A 19378-nucleotide genomic window follows, 5' to 3' on the forward strand; every position below is an offset into this window, starting at 1 on the left:
AACATACGTGTGTATGTGTGTATATGTATATATATAAACATATATATATATATGTATGTGTGTGTTGGGGAGTTCTATATGCCTATGATTGTTTTCAATGCTGGGAGGTACAGAGGACAGTTCATGCTATAGAGAAATAATTGACAGTTCATAAGAGGGGAATAGACCTGCAAACAGATTATTGCAATATATGGAGGAATTAAAATCCACCTGAATTTGTTTTATAGCGAAGATAGACAGATGGAGCTGAGATGCTTGATCTGAGGGGCCGTGTTCATAGTCTGAAAATTCCTAAGCTGTACACTTAGGGTTTGGGTAATTTTTTTGTAGGCATGTTGTACTTGAATAAAATCAAGACTTAAAAAATATAAAAGGGGAACTTCCCTGGGGTTCCTGTGGTCAAGAGCCTGTGTTTCCAATGCAGGGGGCATGGGTTCAGTCCCTAGACAGGGAACTAGATCCCACATGCCACGTGGTGTGGCCAAAAATAAAAAAATAAAAGAAAGCAGAGGGCCTTGGAAACTCAGAGAATGCAGCAAAGTCGGTTTTGACCTGAGCCTTGGGGACTAGTCACCTCTTGTCCGGCCCGATGTGTCATTCATCACTGACTCCTTTCCCCAGATGCCGTGTATCCTGTTTGCTGACGTCAGTTTCTCTCACATGACTCCAGAACATTCATTTCTTCCTTGGAAACTTCAGGCATAAGTTTTTTTTTTTTTTAAAGAACTGACTGTCTCTTTGGGGACTTTTCTTTTGGATTTCCTTTTCTCTAGGATCAGACTCTCTCAATGTTGTGACATTGATACAGGATTTACCTACACAGACGCACAGGGGTGACAAGTCCTATAAAAGAATATGCACACTGTGGAGGGCAGGGCCTTTGAGTATGAACTCTTCTGCTCCAGAGGACCCCAGCACGCCTTCCTCGTGTTGGACTCATTCCAGGAAAAAGCCATTTAATACCACTTTGGATATGCCTGGTTCAACATAGCACAACATTCCATAGGCAGATCCACAACTATGAAGAAGTTAGCTGAACTGCCCCTTATTCTCTGACAGTCTACATGGGGCTGCTGCTGCTGCTGCTGCTGCTAAGTCGCTTCGGTCGTGTCCGACTGTGTGCGACCCCACAGACGGCAGCCCACCAGGCTCCCCCGTCCATGGGATTTTCCAGGCAATAGTACTGGAGCGGGGTGCCATTGCCTTCTCTGATACATGGTACAGTTCAGCATAAATGGATTGAGTGATTTTATTGGAAACATTCAGACTTTTTTTCAGAAATGATACATTCACTACACACATAAACACATTTTAAAATATGAATCTAAGCTAGGATGCATTTAGAATTATTAGGATATGGCAGTTCATTTCCCCCGCCTAAAACCCAAGTTATGTGTTTAACAATCGGTGGCCTCAATACCATGTTAGTTTGAAATGCAAAATAGGTGTATATAATATTGTAACTGAACAAGTTAGGAAACACGCAGCATACCACTGTTTCAAACAAGACTTTCAGGTTTCACTGTGTTTATTTTTAGAAGCAGAAGTGCCTGGCAATTTAATTTAAGCACCACAATTCAAACATTTGTTCCACTTAGCTGTGACAAGATGTCATTCCATTCAGCCCTTATTATTTTGTTTTATCACTTGATTATCCTTCCAAACTGATTTTCCTATAGGTGGAAAGTAAAACATTTAGAAGAAAATGTATTTTAAAAATAACACAAAACTGATTTTTAAATTCATTTCTTCCCAATTAAAACAGAAAAAAATATAGGATAGTCACATGTACTATTAATCTGTGTGTGTCAATTAAGGAAAAAGACTTTCTAGACTCTTTTGTCAACATAACTGTGTGGGCAACAAATCTACATTGTTTTAGTCAAAGCCTTGTTTTCCCCTTTCTTCAGCTCTTCCTCTTAGCCCTCACATGCGCCTACTTTCTCTGTCACCCTAATTAAACTGTCAGGAAAGCTTGGGATGCTCACTTATACTAGAGTATCAATGGTTGATATTTTCTGTAGGTGTTATCTCATTTAAAAATACTGGCATTATAACAGGAATCAGAAGTTGAAGGCAAAGGTGTTTAGTGAAGGGTAAGATGGCAGGTGGAAGGTTTACTTCACAGCCTTGTGAAGCCCACTCCAGGGATGCTCCTTGTAGACAAGCGTCTGGTGTGTCTGCCTGTGCAGATCTGTCAGCCATGAACCCTGGCTAGCACATGGACACCTTGCCTGGAGCCTCTGGTGGCAGGTGCTTAGATACACCAATGAGGGCACACCCCGCAGGGCTGGGAGCAGTTTCTGTTTCCCAAACACTTTCTGAAGCCTTGGGTTTCTGGAAGTCTTGTGGAGAGTGCCGACTGCCCTTCTGTCCACTTTTTTTGTCTGCGAGTTCCCGGCGGGCTGCTGTGTATCTGCTTGTGGCCATGACCGATGCAACCATGCACAGGGCAAAGGAACCCCAGGCGAGGCTGTCAACAAAAGGCATGGTTAGGAAAGGGTGCCAGAGAAGGCAATGGCAACCCACTCCAGTACTCTTGCCTGGAGAATCCCAGGGACGGAGGAACCTTGGTGGGCTGCCGTCTATGGGGTCGCACAGAGTCGGACACGACTGAAGTGACTTAGCAGCAGCAGCAGCAGCAGCAGGAAAGGGTGCAGGGCTGATTCCAGGGCTTCCTGCTGGGATGGAAAATCAACTCCCGGTTCTACCCAATTTGGACCTGGGTTTGGGCTTCCCCAGTGGCTCAGACAGTAAAGAATCTGCCTGCAATGCAGAAAACCTGGGTTCGATCACTGGGTTGGGAAGATCCCCTGGAGCAGGGAACGGCTACCTGCTCTAGTATTCAGGCCTGGAGAAGTCCATGGACAGAGGAGCCTGACGGGCTACAGTCCATGGGGTCACAAAGCGTTGGACATGACTGAGCGACTAATGCTTTGAATCACAGATCTCAGAGAGCAGTCAACGTGTTTTTGTTGGGAATGTGTGAATGGTAATGAGAACCAGACTTGGGAGTCAGGCATGCACTGTGGGTTTGCACACATCTCTCATTAACTGTGCAACCTTGAGCTGGTGACTTCACATTTCTGTATCCAATTCTGCATCAAGTCTTTCTAGTAGAACTTCTGTGTCATGGCCTGTCTTTCCATTAGAATCGAGGACGGGGTCTCTCTTCACTGAAATATTTATTAAGAATTATAATAGGACTTTTCTCCTTAAACCATGTTCAAGAAAGTAACAGCAGCACTATCTCTGTTTCTTGAGCGCTTCACTCTGTGCCAAGAATTTTATAAACATAACCTTACATTCTCATAAAAATATCTGAGCTGGGTTTTATCATTTTATAGATGAGGAATCTGAGCTACAGAAAGGTTGAGGAACTAACCCAAAGTCCCAAGAGTAGCAGGTGGTGGAGCCGTGACCAAGGGCGGTGGTGGTGGTCCTAGAAAACCTGTGTGCATCCCTGCTTGTCCACCGTGGCCAGCGACTCACCAGTATGACCAGCCATAGTCCCACGTCTGAGGCTTCCAATCTTCTGGCCCAAGGTTCACGGTGATTTGAAAAATGGTTGTGTACATCATGTGGGCCACCATGGCTAGGAGCCCTGTACAAGGAAAGCTTGTGAGCTACAGTCAAGAATGCAGTTTTTTACGGCACATGGGTTGGCTGTCCTAGCCCACTAACATCCTCCTTGAGCCCTTCCAAGCAGCCTTCATGTTTTACACGTCTACTGATTTCTTAAGAGTCACCAATCTACACGGTGGTGAATGTTCCTTTGCCATGTCATCTGTCTCAAGACCACCTCCTTTTTCTATTTTATCATGTCGCTGTGGGGTGTTTTTTTTTCTTTTCCTGCTCATACAGCTCAGCATGTGGGATCTTAGTTTCCTGACCAAGGATCAAACCTGCGCCCCTTTGATTGGAAGCTCGGAGTCTTAACTACTGGGCCACAAGTGAAGTCCCCAGAGGCACCGATTTTATATCCTCTGTTTTCCAGAACAGGGAAGAGGTCCTTGAGCTACATTTAGCCTGAAGCCATACTTTCCTAAATTCTGTCACTTTTTATTTTGAATGTGGATTGTTTGCTAACACAGAAAAACTTTGCATAAAAATCGGAATAGGTTCTGGCCACAGTAGACTTTCACAGCAGGAACTGGTCAGTTCCCAATGTGATTTTCTGTTCTCTGTAAGTGAATTGATCTTTTTGCTTGAGGACCCAGATGATTTTCTTTTCCTTTAACAGTTTTAGTGGGATATGTCTAGGACTTGAATGTACTGTGTCATTTTTTTCCCCCCAGGTATTAGAGTTTTATATGCATAGATTTTGGTCTTTTGTTCCAGAAAGTTTCTTTGAATATTACTTTTAAATATTAGTTATTTTGTCTTTCTTTTTCAGGGGCTCCCATTACAGGGCTATGTTTTAATTTAATAAATATATGGCAGGGAGTGACCAACTGTGGCTTCAATGGTCAAATAGTAGTTTTGGGACTTCTCTAGTGGTCTATGGGCTTCCCTGGTCTATGGGTTCAGACAGTTAAAGAATCTGCCTGCAATGCAGGAGACTGGGGTTCCATCCCTGGCTCAGGAAGAGGCCCCAGGGAAGGGAATGGCAACAGGCTCCAGTACTGTTGCTGGAGAGTCCCATTTGTTGCTAGACAGAGGAGCCTGCTAGCTACAGTTCATGGGGTCGCAGAGTCAGACACAACTTAGCAACTGAACAACAGTAATGGAAAAATTACTTGGACAACACAGAAGACCAAAAAGAGGAGTTCTTTACTCACAGGGCTATTGACCCCACTTGGATAATTTTTAACAAGCTGCCATTTTTGAGTACTTACTATATACTGTGTGCGTTCTTACTGAGTCATCACCACAGCATTTTGTTTGTTTTTGTATGTTTTGGCTGCACTGGCATGCAAGATCTTCCCTGACCGGGATCAGATCCATGCTCCCTGTAGTGGAAGCACAAATTCTAAGCACCAGACTGCCAGGGAAGTTCCATCACAGCTTTCTGAGGCAGCTAATTAGAGAAGTGAAGCTACTTGCCCAGAATCACACAGCCAGCAAGTTGGAGATCTCTGAATCCAGGCAGTATTTCTCCACGGACTCATGCTTAACCATTGTACAAATAGGGCAGTCTCTGTCCTCAAAGCCAGTGGACTTCTTCCCCCACAGTTGTGACAAAGACATGCTGATAAATTTTGCTCTCCATTTGTGCCTATCCCCACTTTTTTCACCAGCCCCCCATTGCTTCCACCAATGGGATTAATTTGGTATCTTCTCCAGTGGACCAGTTGTCCCGCTGAATGGGCCAGTGATAGGAAGAGCCAGTCTGGAGCTCTGCCAGTTCCCTTGGGGGTAGGCTGTAGGGAATTTGCCTGTTCTGATAATGCTCTTGGAAAGTACCTGCAAGCACGGTGAGGATGGCTACTGAGGCATCCACCTTGAGCCAGTGGAACCCAGAGTGATGCCTCACTCTGGAGCCCAGGAGGACTGCACTTGTCAATGTCAGTAGGATATTCAGGACCTCAGCCCCAATAGACAGCCACAAGACACCTGCAAATGTAAGGATAAAAGAGATGCTGGGACTCAGAAATATAGATTCTTTACCATCTGAGCCACCAGGGCAGCCCCTTAGAAATACTAGGATATTCAATCATGTGATTCGGGTCACTTCTAAAACAAAAAATAAACAAATAAAAACCACCACGGGGTGAAAACCACAGAAACCTCTACTGAGTCTTGGAAAGTTGATAATGCAAGGGGAGTCCTGGGGCTTGAAAGAGAAGCTTTGGGAAGATTGTCATTAGCTGGGAGGGAAAAAAATACTAAGCAAAATTCTTCCTGAAGGATGCTGGAGGTCCCATTCCCCAGTTCAGAAGTTAACCATGTTATTTTGATTCCACCAGAAGACACTATCTTCATTTTTTGAAGGAGAGGGTAAACTTTACCAGGGCGGACGAAGGAGTCTGAGCATTGAGGCCCCCTGATTCGAGATGCCAAGAATCTCATTTGTTTCCATGTCAACCTACAATTTATCCTTTTGGTGGGACCCCTCCTGTTGCTTCAAGGAAATAGGTTGGATGTGGAGTGAATAAAAGGGGCAGAGAGCGAAACTGTTATTTGCAAAAAGCCTCCTATAAGGCAGTTTGGTCCTGGGGACACAGCAATGAATGAAAGAGACATGGTCCATGTCATCACAAAAGCTAAATTCTTGCTGGGGAAACGATACTAGGAAAGTAAGTTTAAATTTGATGAGTGTTATAGAGAGGGAAAACGCTATTGGCAGTGATGAGCTAGACTCATCTTTTTTCCTGCTCTGCGGTCACCTTGCATTGATAGTTTGAAATTGGCCTCGGTGGGAGTATTCACACCCCGAAAAGCTGCAAATACCGCCTATCAAGGCATCCCCCTCCTCCCTGCAGAGTTGATGGTTTAACCTTTTTTTAGCATTACTGCCTACAGGGCCCATGAAAAGAGCCAGTGGCTCTGTGGGACTTGAATTCATGGAAAAACTATAAATAACTCGTTCATGTTTTCCCCCCAGCCCAACCGAAACCATAGACATTGTCCGAATGGTGAGAAGGGCTGGTGGACAGAACATGAGGAAGGTGTTTACCTTGTTCTTCAGCTGGTATTACACTCTGGAAACTTCTGCAGTTTTCACCTGGAAGTAAAAGAAGACAGAATCAAGTAGGGTGAACCTTGACAACGAGGGACAAGCTGTGTTTCCAGCCCCCCTTGGCTGCACCCACATCATTCTGAACAAGGATTGGGGAGTGTGGCTTTATTGTTCCCATAGAGGTGGTGCCCCTCCCTGGAGCATCATGATGCAATCCGGCCCCAGGGAATCCAGGCTGGGTCAAATGCCTTGTTATGGCCGAGGATTGGGGGTGGAAATTATGGGGTGGGTGGGTGTGGGTCACTTCCGGTCAGAAGCTTTACGAGTTAGTGTTTTGCCTAAAAGTTCTCATTTTCTTGCCTCTGAGATCACAGAAGCCTATGTCCGGGTGGAGCCTCTCTCTGCCTGGATCCCTGAGTGGCTCCAGTGAGGAGACACCACTTGCCAACCGGCAAAATACAAATAGCAAAAACTAGAAATGAATTTGGTGGTTTAAACCTGTGGGACTTGGATGTTGTTTGTTATTACAGCATACCCTAGCCCATCTGGACTGATGCTGCACGACTGGATGCTGGACTTCCCAAACAGCATCCAAGATGACGTGAGTCTCAAATAATTTCTTTCTGGGTAGAGGGGAAAGTGACAGTGTTTGTAATCATTTTAAGAAATGAAATAGAGCAGATTCAGAACTATCTCTGCTATGAAGTGAGTCAGTTACTTGCACTCCATCCTGCTTTCTGGAGTGGGAGAGGAAAGGAAAGAGTTATGTGTGTGAGTACCAGGTACCAGGCAGAACCCACCCTCAGACTTATTCTGTGCTCCAGGGGGTGTGCTTTGCCTGTATCATCAGTCATGTTGCACATATTGGCTAGAAAAGCTTGTGCTGCCCCCTGTGAGGTTTAGTCCCTTTGAAGGATATGAGTCCTTGGTTATCTACTGAGTATATTGATGTCACCAAATTCCGGTTTGGGGGTGAGTAATGGATGGAGGATTTGACACCAGGGCCAATCACCCTCTGGGATGTTGTCCCAGGTGGGTACCCCCGTCTTGCTCCATTAACACATCAGCTCCGAATTGAATCATAGATGGTGGAGTGGGAGGAGCCAAGGACATGCCTGATTTGTCTCTGCACGGTTAGGAAGAGTGTGTCTTAGGACCTCTGAGAGGGAAACACGGTACAGAAAACACGGGTAGAGGCAGTTTCAGCATTAGAACTGGGCTTGCAGGGGCCCAGTACTGCCCCAAGACTGTCCTGCCGCATCAGTGATTCAACCCAGGAGCTTAGGTGCCGGGAAGACACATCCCGAGGCTCCCAGTCTGGGCTGCTAGGAGCTAAAAGACGAAAATGTTAGGGGCAAAGATCATTGACTCTTATTTTTTTTTTCTTTTTTTTTTTGTTTTAATTGGAGGATAATAGCTTTATAGTGTTGTGTTGGTTTCTGTGGTTCAACAATGCGAATCGGCCATCAGTAACATATATCCCTACCCTCTTGAGATTCCCTCCCATCCCACCCGTTACTGACTCTTCAGAGGAATGGCTTTCCTATTTCTAAAATTGGTTTAATAGTCCCCATGTTAGCCTTGCTTTGAAGATACTGGATAGGAAGAATCCTCCTGCCAATGCAGGAGACTCGGGTTCGATCCCTGGGTCGGGAAGATGCCCTGGGGAAGGGAATAGCTACCCACTCCAGTATTCTTGCCTAAGAAATCCCATGGATAGAGGAGCCTGGTGGGCTGCAGTCCATGGGGTTGAAGAGTCGGACACGACTGAGCAACAAACACTTAGATAGGAAAGCTTCTCTCCTGGTTAGTATGCACTTAAACCCTACTGCTGTCTTTCTGCTTAATGCAGGGAGGACTGGACATCTAACTAGCCTTCTGGTGAGGGCTGCCTTATCTCAATGGGGGGTAAAAGGAGGCCAGTCCAGAGCCAGGGGCAGGGCAGAGTGAAAAATGAGACCAGCCAAGGAGATTAAGAGAATTCACAATAGCTTAGAAGGGTGAGTTTAGTGTGGATCAGACCGCAGTGACCCCTTGGTTAATATGAATCCTCAGAAATGATGTTCCTTTTGAATAGGTCCAGCAGGATTAAAAGGAAAAAATCTTTATAAATCCCATGAAGCCAGACAGGCAGGTGTTACATAGCTGGACAGAGGTTTGCCAGCCAAGCGGTACAGCCAGCCTGCCTGGGAGACGATGTCAGAGTCCTGGGGACGGACTGTGGCGCCCCGTCTGCTTTTTCTCCCCAGACCCCCACCCGCTGTGGTGTGCCTAGGCCCCTCTGTGCTTGAATTTCTTGGTTCGGCAGAACCGCACAGAGTCTGGAATCAACACATTCTGCTGACTAATTCATTCACCCAGGAGAAAGAATATTGAGTTGAAAAGCTGCCCCAACCATGAATGTTTGGTTTTTTCTATTTCTTTTTTTAAAAAACTTTTTATTTTGTATTGGGGTAGAGTCGATTAACAATGCTGTGATAGTTTCAAGTAAACAGCAAAGGGACTTGGTCATACATATACATGTATCCATTCTCCCCGAACTCCTCTCCCATCTGGGCTGCCACATAACATTGAGCAGAGTTCCTTGTGCTCTACAGTAGGTCATTGTTGATTATCCATTTTAAATACAGCAGAGTGTACATGTCCATCCCAAGCTCCCTATCCTTCCACCTGGCTACCTACCATAAGTTCGTTCTCTAAGAGGAGTTTTTGTTTTACATCTTCATTTCAGACAATGCGTTCTCTCTTTAGAGGCATTGGGAAGAAGGTGCAGAGCTATTTAGAAAATGACCTCCAGGTAGGGGGGTCACTACATAGCACTCCAGGTAGGGGGTCCCCAGGAGGACTCTATTAGGGTGTCCAACGGAGGGTCAACTTTTAGGGGGATGCAGATGAAGCTGATTAAGAAGGGGAATACCCAGGAAGCTGCAGTGGGCAGCAGAGCTGGGGGTGACCAGACACTCTTTGATCCCTTTCTTGTGCTTGTTCAGGGCCCAGGAGCATCCTCCCCAGGCTGGAGTCCTTGCGGCCAGGTCTCCGTAGCCCCCCTCGTCCCTCCTGTCCCTCTCTGTGGGTGCCACCATCCACCTCCAGTTGTAATCTGCTCCTTTCCTTATGCATCAACTCGCCCAGGCATTTGTGCTAAATTAGACTGACTAGCAGATGTGCGTGTGGAGCAATCTCCCTGCAGGGGCCCCAGGCTGCAGTCTTCCCAGGCAGGCTCTCTTGGGTCTAGGTGATATTTTCACATGGAAAGCCAGAGAGCTTACATCCCCGAACCACCAGAGGACCCGTTTATGCTGAGCTCACCTGTGCTTCCAAGCGTCTCCTCGCACGACTGCCAGAGCCCCACGTGGAACCTGCGCTGGACGAACTTGTCGTCCCCCATCTCCCAAATGTACTGGACGGCCTGGGTCCCATTGTCGCTGCTGCCACGGCTGTAGTGGATGCAGTGCAGCACCCCCGGACGATCCTGGCACAGCGGCTTTGCCACCCGCCGCGTGCCCTCGCACCAGTAGCTGCTGCTTACGGCTGTGAGGGAGAAGGTGAGGGCCAGGCAGACCGGGAGGAGGGCCAGAGCCCGCTGCTGCCTAGCCCACTGGTCCATGGCTGAATGCGGGGTGCAGCAGCAGGATGAGCAGTGGGGTCCCCCTCGCTTGCCTCATCCTGGTACCCGCCCCACCTCGGTCCACCATCTGGCATTCTTACCTCTCCCTGCACGTCCTCCTGGGGAACTGGTGCTCTCCAGGGTGTGACATCTGTGCCCGAAGGAGCCACAGAGCTGGGCCGTGCTCTCTTCAACACTGTCAGCCCTTCAGTCCTTCCCATGATGTAGGGGTGCTGGTTTTCTGTTTTTGTTCTCTTTTTTTTTTTGCAAGGGCAGAACTTCATTTATTCCCATGTGATGTGAGCAACTCTTTTGTTGAACTGGATGACTGTTTTTAGATACTGGAAGACCATGTCCTTCCGTTTTGTGTTAGGCACGATGGAATAGCTACAGATCCAACTCGAAATGCTCTTAAATTTGATTTGTGTTTTTCACACCTTCACCATCACTTTCTAAAGAACTGTTTATTTTGAATTGGAGTATAGCTGATTAACAATATTGTGATAGTTTTAGGTGAACAGAGAAGGTTCTCAGCCGTCCATATACATGTTTCCATTCTCCCCCAAACTCCCTTCCCATCCAGGCTGCTGCAAAACACTGAGCACAGATGCCATTTTTGTTCTTCTTTAAATTGTGATGAAATACACATAATACAGAGTTTACTGTCTTAATCATTTTTAAGTGCACTCTTAAGTACATTCAAGTCTGCCACAAAGCTCCAGAACTCTTTTTATCTTGCAAAAACTGAAATTCTGTCCCCACTAAATGCCAATTCCCCATTCCTCTTCCCCCAGCCCCTATGATACTCTCCATGAATTTGGTCACTCGAGTTATATGTGGAATTTGTCTTTTTGTGACTGACTTATTTCACGTGGCATGATGTCCTCAAGGGTTCCACGTGGCATCTGGAACACAAAGGTTCTCCATTCTATGATAGACACCTCCCAAAGACAAACCCCCCTCCCCCATCATGACAGAGAATCAACCTGGGCAGGTGGGAAAAAAGGCCGGTGTTATCTGGGTCCACATCGCTTAGCCTGGATTTTCCGGCTGGCAAAGACCAAGGACTGTGCTATGAGCTGTGTCTGTCTGTGTGGTTGCCAACCAGTCTTGTGGGAAGAGGAGTTACCTCATTTTATCACTAGATGGCATCCATCCAACGAGTGGGGAAGTCGTGTGTAGCTGTCCCCTCCCCACAACCCCTGTCCCTTTAGAAAAAGGCTGTTTTTGAGAAAAAGTTCAGAGAGGCTAGACAGAATATTCTTATCAAGCAGGCGGCACTGTTTTTGCAAGTAGGCGATTGGGAAGACAATCTGTAAAGTGCATCACAGACTAGCTTTACAGCCGTATGGAAGGATCAGAACCATCATGTGGGCAGTTTTCTCCCTCTGGGTTACTCCATTCCTCTCTCTGCTGTCCCAAAGGGATGACCACATGGATTCCAGAGGTCGCATCATTATGTGAGTCCATCTTGGGGTAGGGGGTCTGTGTTCATTTTGAATGTTTTACTGCTGGTATTTAAAATCTCGCCATGTGGTTTTTTGTTTGTTTGTTTGTTTGTTTGTTTTAAGCTGTCAAAGGATTTCTATTAAGGGATGCTCACCTGTTTTGCCCCAACTGTTCAAAGTTCACTCACTTGGGAAAGTTAGCCAAGATGAGAGCCTCTGGTCCAACTTATGGGGGGAAAAATAGCCTAAATGGAAACACGGTGTTCCTGTCTCTTGCTGACCTGCATTTCATACAATCAGGACGTCTTCTGTGGAATCTCAAGTTCAGGAAAGGCTTGGAAGGGGCTGGACAAGGAGGGGTGGATGAGAAGGGCCAAGCAGAGTATCTCAGAGATACAGTGCTGAACCTACTAGAAAAAATGAACTCACCTAGAGGGTTAGGGTCAGATATGGGACCTTATCAAGCTTCTGTGGTCAGGTGACTGGTCAGAAGACCTAGGTATCTTGGCTCTGCCTTTAACATGCTGTGGGGCGTTGGGCAAGCCACTTAACCTCTCTGAACCTCAATGTTGCAGCCATCAAGCAGAGAACTAACCATCCCCTCACAGGGTTATTTTAAGGATGAAAGAAGTAGGCTGTCAGGTGAGAAGATTTTGTCCATGTGAGTTGTGGTGGAAAACTACACACCTGTTAGTTGGCAATAATGGATCATGGGTTCTGACAAAGGATCTGCCTGGTGGACTGAGCAACCTTTGCTCACAGGTGAGAGCCATCTAGAGGTGAGCACGTTTTTTGACTTTTCAGCATGTTGGTTCGCTGCTATGAAGCAGGAGCTCAAGTCGGTGATGGGGTTTTGTTTTGTTTTAAGTATTTATTTGGCTGTTCTGGGTCTTTGTGGCTGTGCAGTGGCTTTCTCTAGCTCCAGAGAATGAGGGCTGCTCTGTAACTGTGGTGTGTGAGCTTCTCACTGCGGGGCTTCTCTTGTGCAACACAGGCTCTAGCACACTCAGGCTTCTATAGTTGTGGCACATGGGCTTAGCTGCTCCACGTCATGTGGAATCCTATTTTCCCCGGCCAGGGACTGAACCCATGTCCCCTGCCTGGCCAGGTGGATTCCCAACCACTGGACCCCCAGGGAAGCCCACTGATGGGGGTTTTGCTTCAGGCCCTGGGGCAGGAGCTGGTGTCTCCTGGGCAGAAAAGCTGTCTTTCTGGAAGTCTTGGCATAAACAGGGCCAGAGGAGACCCTGCCTTGGTAGCTGGGCTCAGCCCGTCCTGGACAAACTTAAAGCCTCAATAACAAGTGTCCCCCATGATGAAGATGCCCACCTCAGACCTGGAGGCCCATCCTCCCACCACTGGTCCTCAGGGCCTGGAATCCAGGTCAGTCCCACTCTGGTCCTTTGCAGCTGGTGGGGCTTCAGGGGTGGAACCCACCAGCTGCCTTGCCTCTTCTCCTGGGCGGCCTCTGCCCAGGAAGTCCCAGCACTTGGGGGAGGTCTGGGAAAAATCTCCCTGCCTTTTGAGGGGGAGGCGGGACGGGGGATGAGAAACTTTGGAGATTCGGTAGATGGCTCTAGACTGGGCCAGACGCTCTCAGGGGCGGTGTGCGGAGGGTTTGTGCAAACATCTCGCTGGAGGAAGAGGAATGCAAGAGGCGGCCGCCTGCGGTACATCTTGGACCGTTCGAAGGATGTGCTGACACTTGTGACCCACAGCGAGAAAGATGAGGCCGGGGCCGAGCTGGGCAGGGTCCCGGAGGAGGGCAGTGAGCCCCCTGCCTGCAGCCCATGTGCTGCTCATGGGCACCCCTGCTGCCCAGGGGGCTGGGCCTCTCTCCTCCCCCCGCAAGCCGGCTCACTGGACCCCTGCGAGGCCCTTCCTGGCCCTTCTGCTTCTGGTTTCCATCAAACAAGTAAGAGCCGTTTGTATTATTATTGTTATTGTTATTATTATCAGTTGTATGTATTTTCTGATGATAGAAGCACTTCAGGCCTCTTGTAGGCAATTTGGAAAATGTAAAATGGTATTAAGGCAATGACAATCAACCATAACCCAAGCCTTCAGAGGTAATCACTGTTGATATTATGGCATATGTTCCTCAAATCCTTTTTCTATGCATTTTTTTTCTTCCCCAGCTGGAATTAGGATGTGGAAAACATTTTGTATCCTGGTCTCCCCTTTACATCAGATGATAAGCATTTTTGCATGTCAGCGTGAACTCTGCAAATAGCATTTAAAAATCCCTGCATGTTTCTTTTGTTCGCTTTCATCATTATTCCAGGTTTGAGTATTTAGACTGAATGAGTGGATTTTTTTTTCTTTCCTTCCTATCTTCCTTTTTCCTTCCTTCCTATTATAAAAATGCAGAATGCTTTTTGTTTATAAAAATAAACTCATAAAATCCGGAGATGTATAAATACAAACTACAAATTACTGTACTCCCACCACCCAGAGATCACCCTTATTCACAGTTTTTGGCTTGCACTCATACTTTTCTACCATTTATTTACATATAGTTTAAAAGAAAAACAACAGTCTGCTTTTCTCCTTAACAAAATACTTACTAACCCAAGCTAACATTTTTGTTGAACACTTACTATGCTCCAGGTCTGATGCCAGGTCTGGGGCTCTTTATTTTATTTCATGCTTTCAGCAAACCTGGGAGGGAGGTTTTCCTGTTAATCCCATTTACAGATGAGAAAACTGAAGCTCAAGGAAGTTGAACGTTTTTCTGTCAGAAAATTGAGCTCTATGGCATGATGTTTAAGGACTTCAGGGGTGAATCATAATGTATGTTTGTAACTATCTTCTTTAGTTGGGAATTCTGGTAGCTTATTTTTTCTTATCCAAGGAGACGAGACATTTGCCCCTTCCCTTTGCGATTCCTTTTTTTTTTCCAATTTTTTAAAATGTATTTGGCTGTGCCGGGTCTTAGTTGCAGCATTTGCTGTTCAGTCGCTAAGTCATGTCTGACTCTTTGTGAGCCCACGGACTGCAGCATGCCGGGCTTCCCTGTTCTTCACTATCTTCTGGAGTTTGCTCCAACTCGTGTCCATTGAGTCTATGATGCCATCCAAGCAGCTGAGAACTCCTGGTTGCAGCGTGTGGGTCTAGCATCCTGACCAGGGATGGAACCTGGGCCGCCTGCAATGGGAGTGAGGATTCTTAGCCACTGGGCCCTCAGGGAGGTCCCTCAAGGTTTCTTCTTTATTCTGGGCCATGATGTGAAGGAGCTTCAGTTCCCTTCACCTGAGTGAGGAAGTACTTTGAGAACTCAATGCTTCTCTTCTTCCTTTGGTCTACAGGCAGAGTTCATCTCCGCTTGCAGCCTTGGATATCTGTATTCCTCCTGCCCCCACAGAGGGAGGGCTGGGGTGCTGGGTCTCATCATTGCTCACCTTATCAGACTTTCTCTGATGCTGGTCCAGAACCTGACGGGCAGAAAACCCACACCAAATTCGCTACATCCACGTCCTCCCAGAGGCTGTAGTCAGTAGATGTGAACCCGGTCCAGGGTTGCCTGGGATTCTTGCCGTGGAGGCTGCCTCTCGGCGAGTGACCATAATCTTCCTGGGGCAGGTGGCCTGGGACTTCGTTAGTGGCGGGGCCGTTGTTGGAAGCGTTGATACAGATCTCTCACCCTTGCTCCAGTCCCCTGTCTCATATTCAAACGGAGTATATGTTCAGCTAACTCTCTGGTTTTGTCCATCTCCTCTCCACAACCGTGGGTCGGCTGTCTCTTAGGTGCCAAGTTCTGCTGCAGCACTTGGTATTTTGTCCTAATGGTCTTGCCCAAATCCCACAACGAGCCTCTGAAAAGGTGACTGTCACTGGCCACCAAGATTCACAGGATCTTGTCTGATCACCTGCGATGAGATAGCTTGTGAGCGGTGGAGACACTGCGCCTCCCCCCAGGCTACTTGAAAGTCCTGTGTTCTTTCTTCCCCAGCATTCCTTGGAAGCTGTTGACATACGAATATTTCTATGTGACAACAGCCAAATCTGCAGTGAGTCAGGCTGGCGGATGACGCTGACCAAGCCACACCTTGGTATATTTATAATCGATAATGTGCCTATGGGCAGCCTGTCTTCCCCACCTCCACCACCCAGTCTGTTTTCAGAACCTCTTCCCTCTGTCTGTCCTGTGTTATGCGTATAAAATCCTGAAGACCCTCCTCTTGGTCACCCATCTTAAAGCCCAACTTCTTTCTCCAAATGTTTATGTTACACGAGCCTTGGCGTAGATTTCCGTGATGACTTTTGCTCGTAGCCGTTCACCCTGCATGGATATAAATGACCATGGCGTGTTTTTTTGGCAGGAAGTCACCATAAAATTCCCTTAATGAGAAATTCTCAGGGATAGTTTAGATTCTAAATTCGAGCTGGGAAACAGTGCTATATCCTCATGCCTCCTCCCCCTTCCCACAGCTCAGCTGAGTTAATTAGGAGTTGCTTTGGTGTCAAAAAATATAAACTCTTCAGGCTCTTTAAGAAGTGAATGTGTAGTTCTTTCATACTTTGCCAGTGAGAGTGTAAAAAGGTGCATATTTTTAAATTAAAAAAAATTCTTTCTGGCTAGGATCATTTGGCAGTATATTGTCAAAAGCTTTTAAAAATGTATAGTTGATGACCCAGAAATTCCAACTCAAAGAATTTTCCCTAAGAAAACAAAGATGTGCTCGAGTGTTTAGCTGTGAATATTTTCATTACAGCATCATTTATATTAGCAAACATCTAGAACAATGTAGGTGTTCAATTTGCTAGAGGATTTGAGAAATAAATTGTATCACATTCATCTGTAGAAAATTACAGAGCTCTTAAAATGATGTTTTAAAAGTATAGTTTTCGAAATGGAAATATAGGCACTGTGTATATTCTAGTGGAAAAAGAGACTACACAACAATATGATTTTCTTTGGGGTTAAAATGAAAGAGAAAAGAAAGAAAAAAGAGAAAGGATTGTATGTGAGTGTAGAGAGAAGAGTCTGGAGGGAGATAGTTATTTCTGGGTAAAAAGATTAAGATTCCATTTCTTCTCCCCTTTCTGCTTGTCTTCATTTTTTATTTTATCTACAGTGAAGTCTATTCCTTTGGTAACAAAGAATAATAGAGGTTTTGTTGAAAGCAAGTCAACAGAAGCTTTTTTTTGCCTTTTTCTTAATCCATTCTCTGTTGAGTGAGTTGGTGCTGGTTACCCTTGCGAGAGAAAGAGGAATCAGGATTGAGCTGGATTTTTCCAGCTAGAAAATATCCACTCATCACTACTTTATTAGGATTTGGCTGTGATTGAACTTAGATTAGCCTTTCATGTTTTTGGTGTCCTTAGGTCAAGTACCTGGGAAGATAATCAGAGTTTGTCCAGCTTTTCTAGACTGATCAGATTGAGTGCTGCTTTGGTTTTATTTTTCTTTTGACCATGGCCGTCAGTCATGGGAAAGAACAGGGGGATAAGAGAATATTAGTCCATAGACAGCTCACATATAAGTTGATTTTATTGTCTCTCTCTCTGTTAGGTCCTGGTGCATATAAACAGCACTTTATCCAAGGAAAGGTCTTCACTTGGGTGACTTGGAGGATCCTGGAAGCTGATGATTTAGTTATCAACATCTCTGCCAAACTTGTAAAATTAATATAGTCAGTTATGTTCCCATTAGGACATGTGTTTCTTTAAACAGTGTGTTGCTAATGTACCATGGTGCCTCTTGGGCCATAACAGAGAAAGAGAGATTATTAATGGAGATTTAAAATGCACTGGAAACAGAAACCAAGGGATAAATACCAATTACTTCATCATTATTATCATCATGATAACTACTTACTGGATAATCCCATGGTTCCCAAACTGTGCTAAGATGTCCCAGGGCACCCCTGCTGTGAACTGGCAGGGGTGCTGTTAGGAATTTTAATTTTTTGAGGGAAGCAGGGATACACTCCATCTGTGAATGACGAACTTGAGGTAATCCATGGTTTCAACATTATATGGCACTACTTTCTTGCATGATGTATCTTTGCAAAGATGGGATTCTTTGCAGCTGCTGTGATAAAAAGCAAACACTGCAAAAATCAGGGTGGAACAGGAACACAGGTCGTAGTGGTCAATCTGACTGTTAGGTTTGAGATGTTTTACTATCCCCACTGGGCTTCCCTGGTGGCTCAGACAGTAAAGAATCCACCTGCAATGCAGGAGATATGGGTTCGATCCCTGGGTTGGGGAGATCCCCTGGAGGAGGGCATGGTCACCCACTCCAGTATTCTTGCCTGGAGAATCCCCATGGACAGAGGAGCCTGGTGGGCTACAGTCCACGGGGTCACAAAAGAGTTGGACGCAACTTAGTGACTAAACAACAGCAGCAATATTTAAGATAGGACATAAGATACAAAAGAAATTGTTCCATGGTGCAGGCCATTATGGGCTTATCAGTGGGAAGGTTTGAGAATCATGGTGTGAGGTGATAATTTGTGATAAAATGTGATAACCTGCTTGCTGGTAACTGGAGTTCACTATAATTTTTTTTTCTGCTCAGGTTACAGGATCTCTCCTTGAGGAGACAACTCGGAAGTGGGCTCAGTATAAAGAGAAGTGTCTGAGAGACTTACTCAAGGAAACTTCTGGTAAGCACACGTATCAGTTATCTATGGCTGTGTAACAGATAGTCCCAAAGCTTAGTGGCTCAAAACAGTAATAACAATGATTTACTATCTCTCATGGGCTTTCCCAGGTGGCGCTAGTGGTAAAGAACCTGCCTGCCAATGCAGGAGACGTAAGGGATGCAAGTTTGATCAAGGGGTCAGGAATATCCTCTGGAGGAGGGCGTGACAACCCACTCCAGAATTCTTGCCTAGAGAATCCCATGGACAGAGGAGCCTGGTGGGCTACAGTCCATAGGGTTGCAAAGAGCCAGACACGACTGAAACGACTTAGAGTGCACACGTTTCTCTCACAGTTTCTGTGGGTCAGGATTTCAGACAGAGAATATTGGGGAGGGCTTATATCTGCTCTGCAATGTCTGGAGTTTAGCTGAAACACTCAAAGACCGGAGGTTGGAATCATCTGAAGTCTGGTTCATGCCCTCATCTGTGGGTTGATGCTGGGAGTCATGCTGGGGCTGTTGGCTGGGCCACATCCACGTGGCCTCTCCATATGGCCTGGGCTTCCTCACAGCACAGTGGCTGGGTTGCAAGCACAAGCATGAACAGAGGCCATGTTGCCTTTTGTGACCTAGCCTTGGAAGTCACTTCTGCTGTGTTCAGTTGGGTCGGACAGTTACAAAGGCTACCCACCTCCAATTGCAAGCATCTTGCAATGCTCCAAGAGCATGCAAGGTAGAATATACATGCATGTGACCATGTTTGACATAAGCCATGTGTCATGGTACTTTGACCACCTAATCACATGACATGAGCCACTGTCATAGATTAACCCAGAAATCTATCATACGTATGTGTGGGGGGGTTGTCCTTCAGTCTCCCATGGTACGAACATTTATCTAGGACTGCACTAGGTTGAGTGCATTCTAGCAAATATGTTAATAGTTTGCTCAGCCCACAGCCTCTCCTGTCTACATGCTGGGTCTCTGGGTGCATCCAGATTCTTTTTTGTCGAGAAAAGAAAGAAGTAAGAAGCCTTGGCCCCCTGCCTCTGAGACTGGTCAGCTGTGGGTAGAAACTGCCCTCTCCTTCATCTCCTGGCTTCTTTCAG

At 46.2% G+C, this 19378-nt stretch overlaps 2 protein-coding genes across 3 annotated transcripts in view; one reads left to right on the top strand and one right to left on the bottom strand.

Moving 5' to 3' along the window:
- Positions 1–2214: 2214 nt before the first annotated feature.
- On the bottom strand, positions 2215–10229 carry GSG1L2 (GSG1 like 2). The gene is made up of 5 exons (XM_019981026.2): positions 9932–10229; positions 6620–6667; positions 5407–5556; positions 3493–3604; positions 2215–2473 (listed from the first exon to the last, which is right to left on the bottom strand). Exons 1-5 carry the CDS (start codon positions 10227–10229, stop codon positions 2215–2217), a joined length of 867 nt encoding a protein of 288 aa, XP_019836585.2.
- Positions 10230–13247: 3018 nt separating this feature from the next.
- GLP2R (glucagon like peptide 2 receptor) overlaps positions 13248–19378 on the top strand; it is a 42087-nt gene continuing 35956 nt past the window's right edge. For both annotated transcript variants that reach the window (XM_070773090.1, XM_019982522.2), the window contains exons 1-2: positions 13248–13592; positions 18204–18291. In XM_070773090.1, coding sequence (XP_070629191.1) covers positions 13404–13592; positions 18204–18291 — 277 coding nt within the window. In that variant the 5' untranslated portion in view covers positions 13248–13403. The remainder of the gene's footprint in view (positions 13593–18203; positions 18292–19378) is intronic.

Source organism: Bos indicus, chromosome 19, assembly GCF_029378745.1.
Source record: "Bos indicus isolate NIAB-ARS_2022 breed Sahiwal x Tharparkar chromosome 19, NIAB-ARS_B.indTharparkar_mat_pri_1.0, whole genome shotgun sequence".
Lineage (NCBI taxonomy): Eukaryota > Metazoa > Chordata > Mammalia > Artiodactyla > Bovidae > Bos > Bos indicus.

What these genes read in the sequence shown, in the direction of transcription:
- GSG1L2 (XM_019981026.2), bottom strand. Translation starts at nt 10,229, where the DNA reads ATGGACCAGTGGGCTAGGCAGCAGCGGGCTCTGGCCCTCCTCCCGGTC. An exon ending in GGAGACGCTTGGAAGCACAG is followed by an intron (nt 6,668 to 9,931) that starts GTGAGCTCAGCA and finishes TTTTACTTCCAG; the next exon opens with GTGAAAACTGCAGAAGTTTC. An exon ending in GACTATGGCTGGTCATACTG is followed by an intron (nt 2,474 to 3,492) that starts GTGAGTCGCTGG and finishes TTTTGTTGACAG; the next exon opens with CCTCGCCTGGGGTTCCTTTG.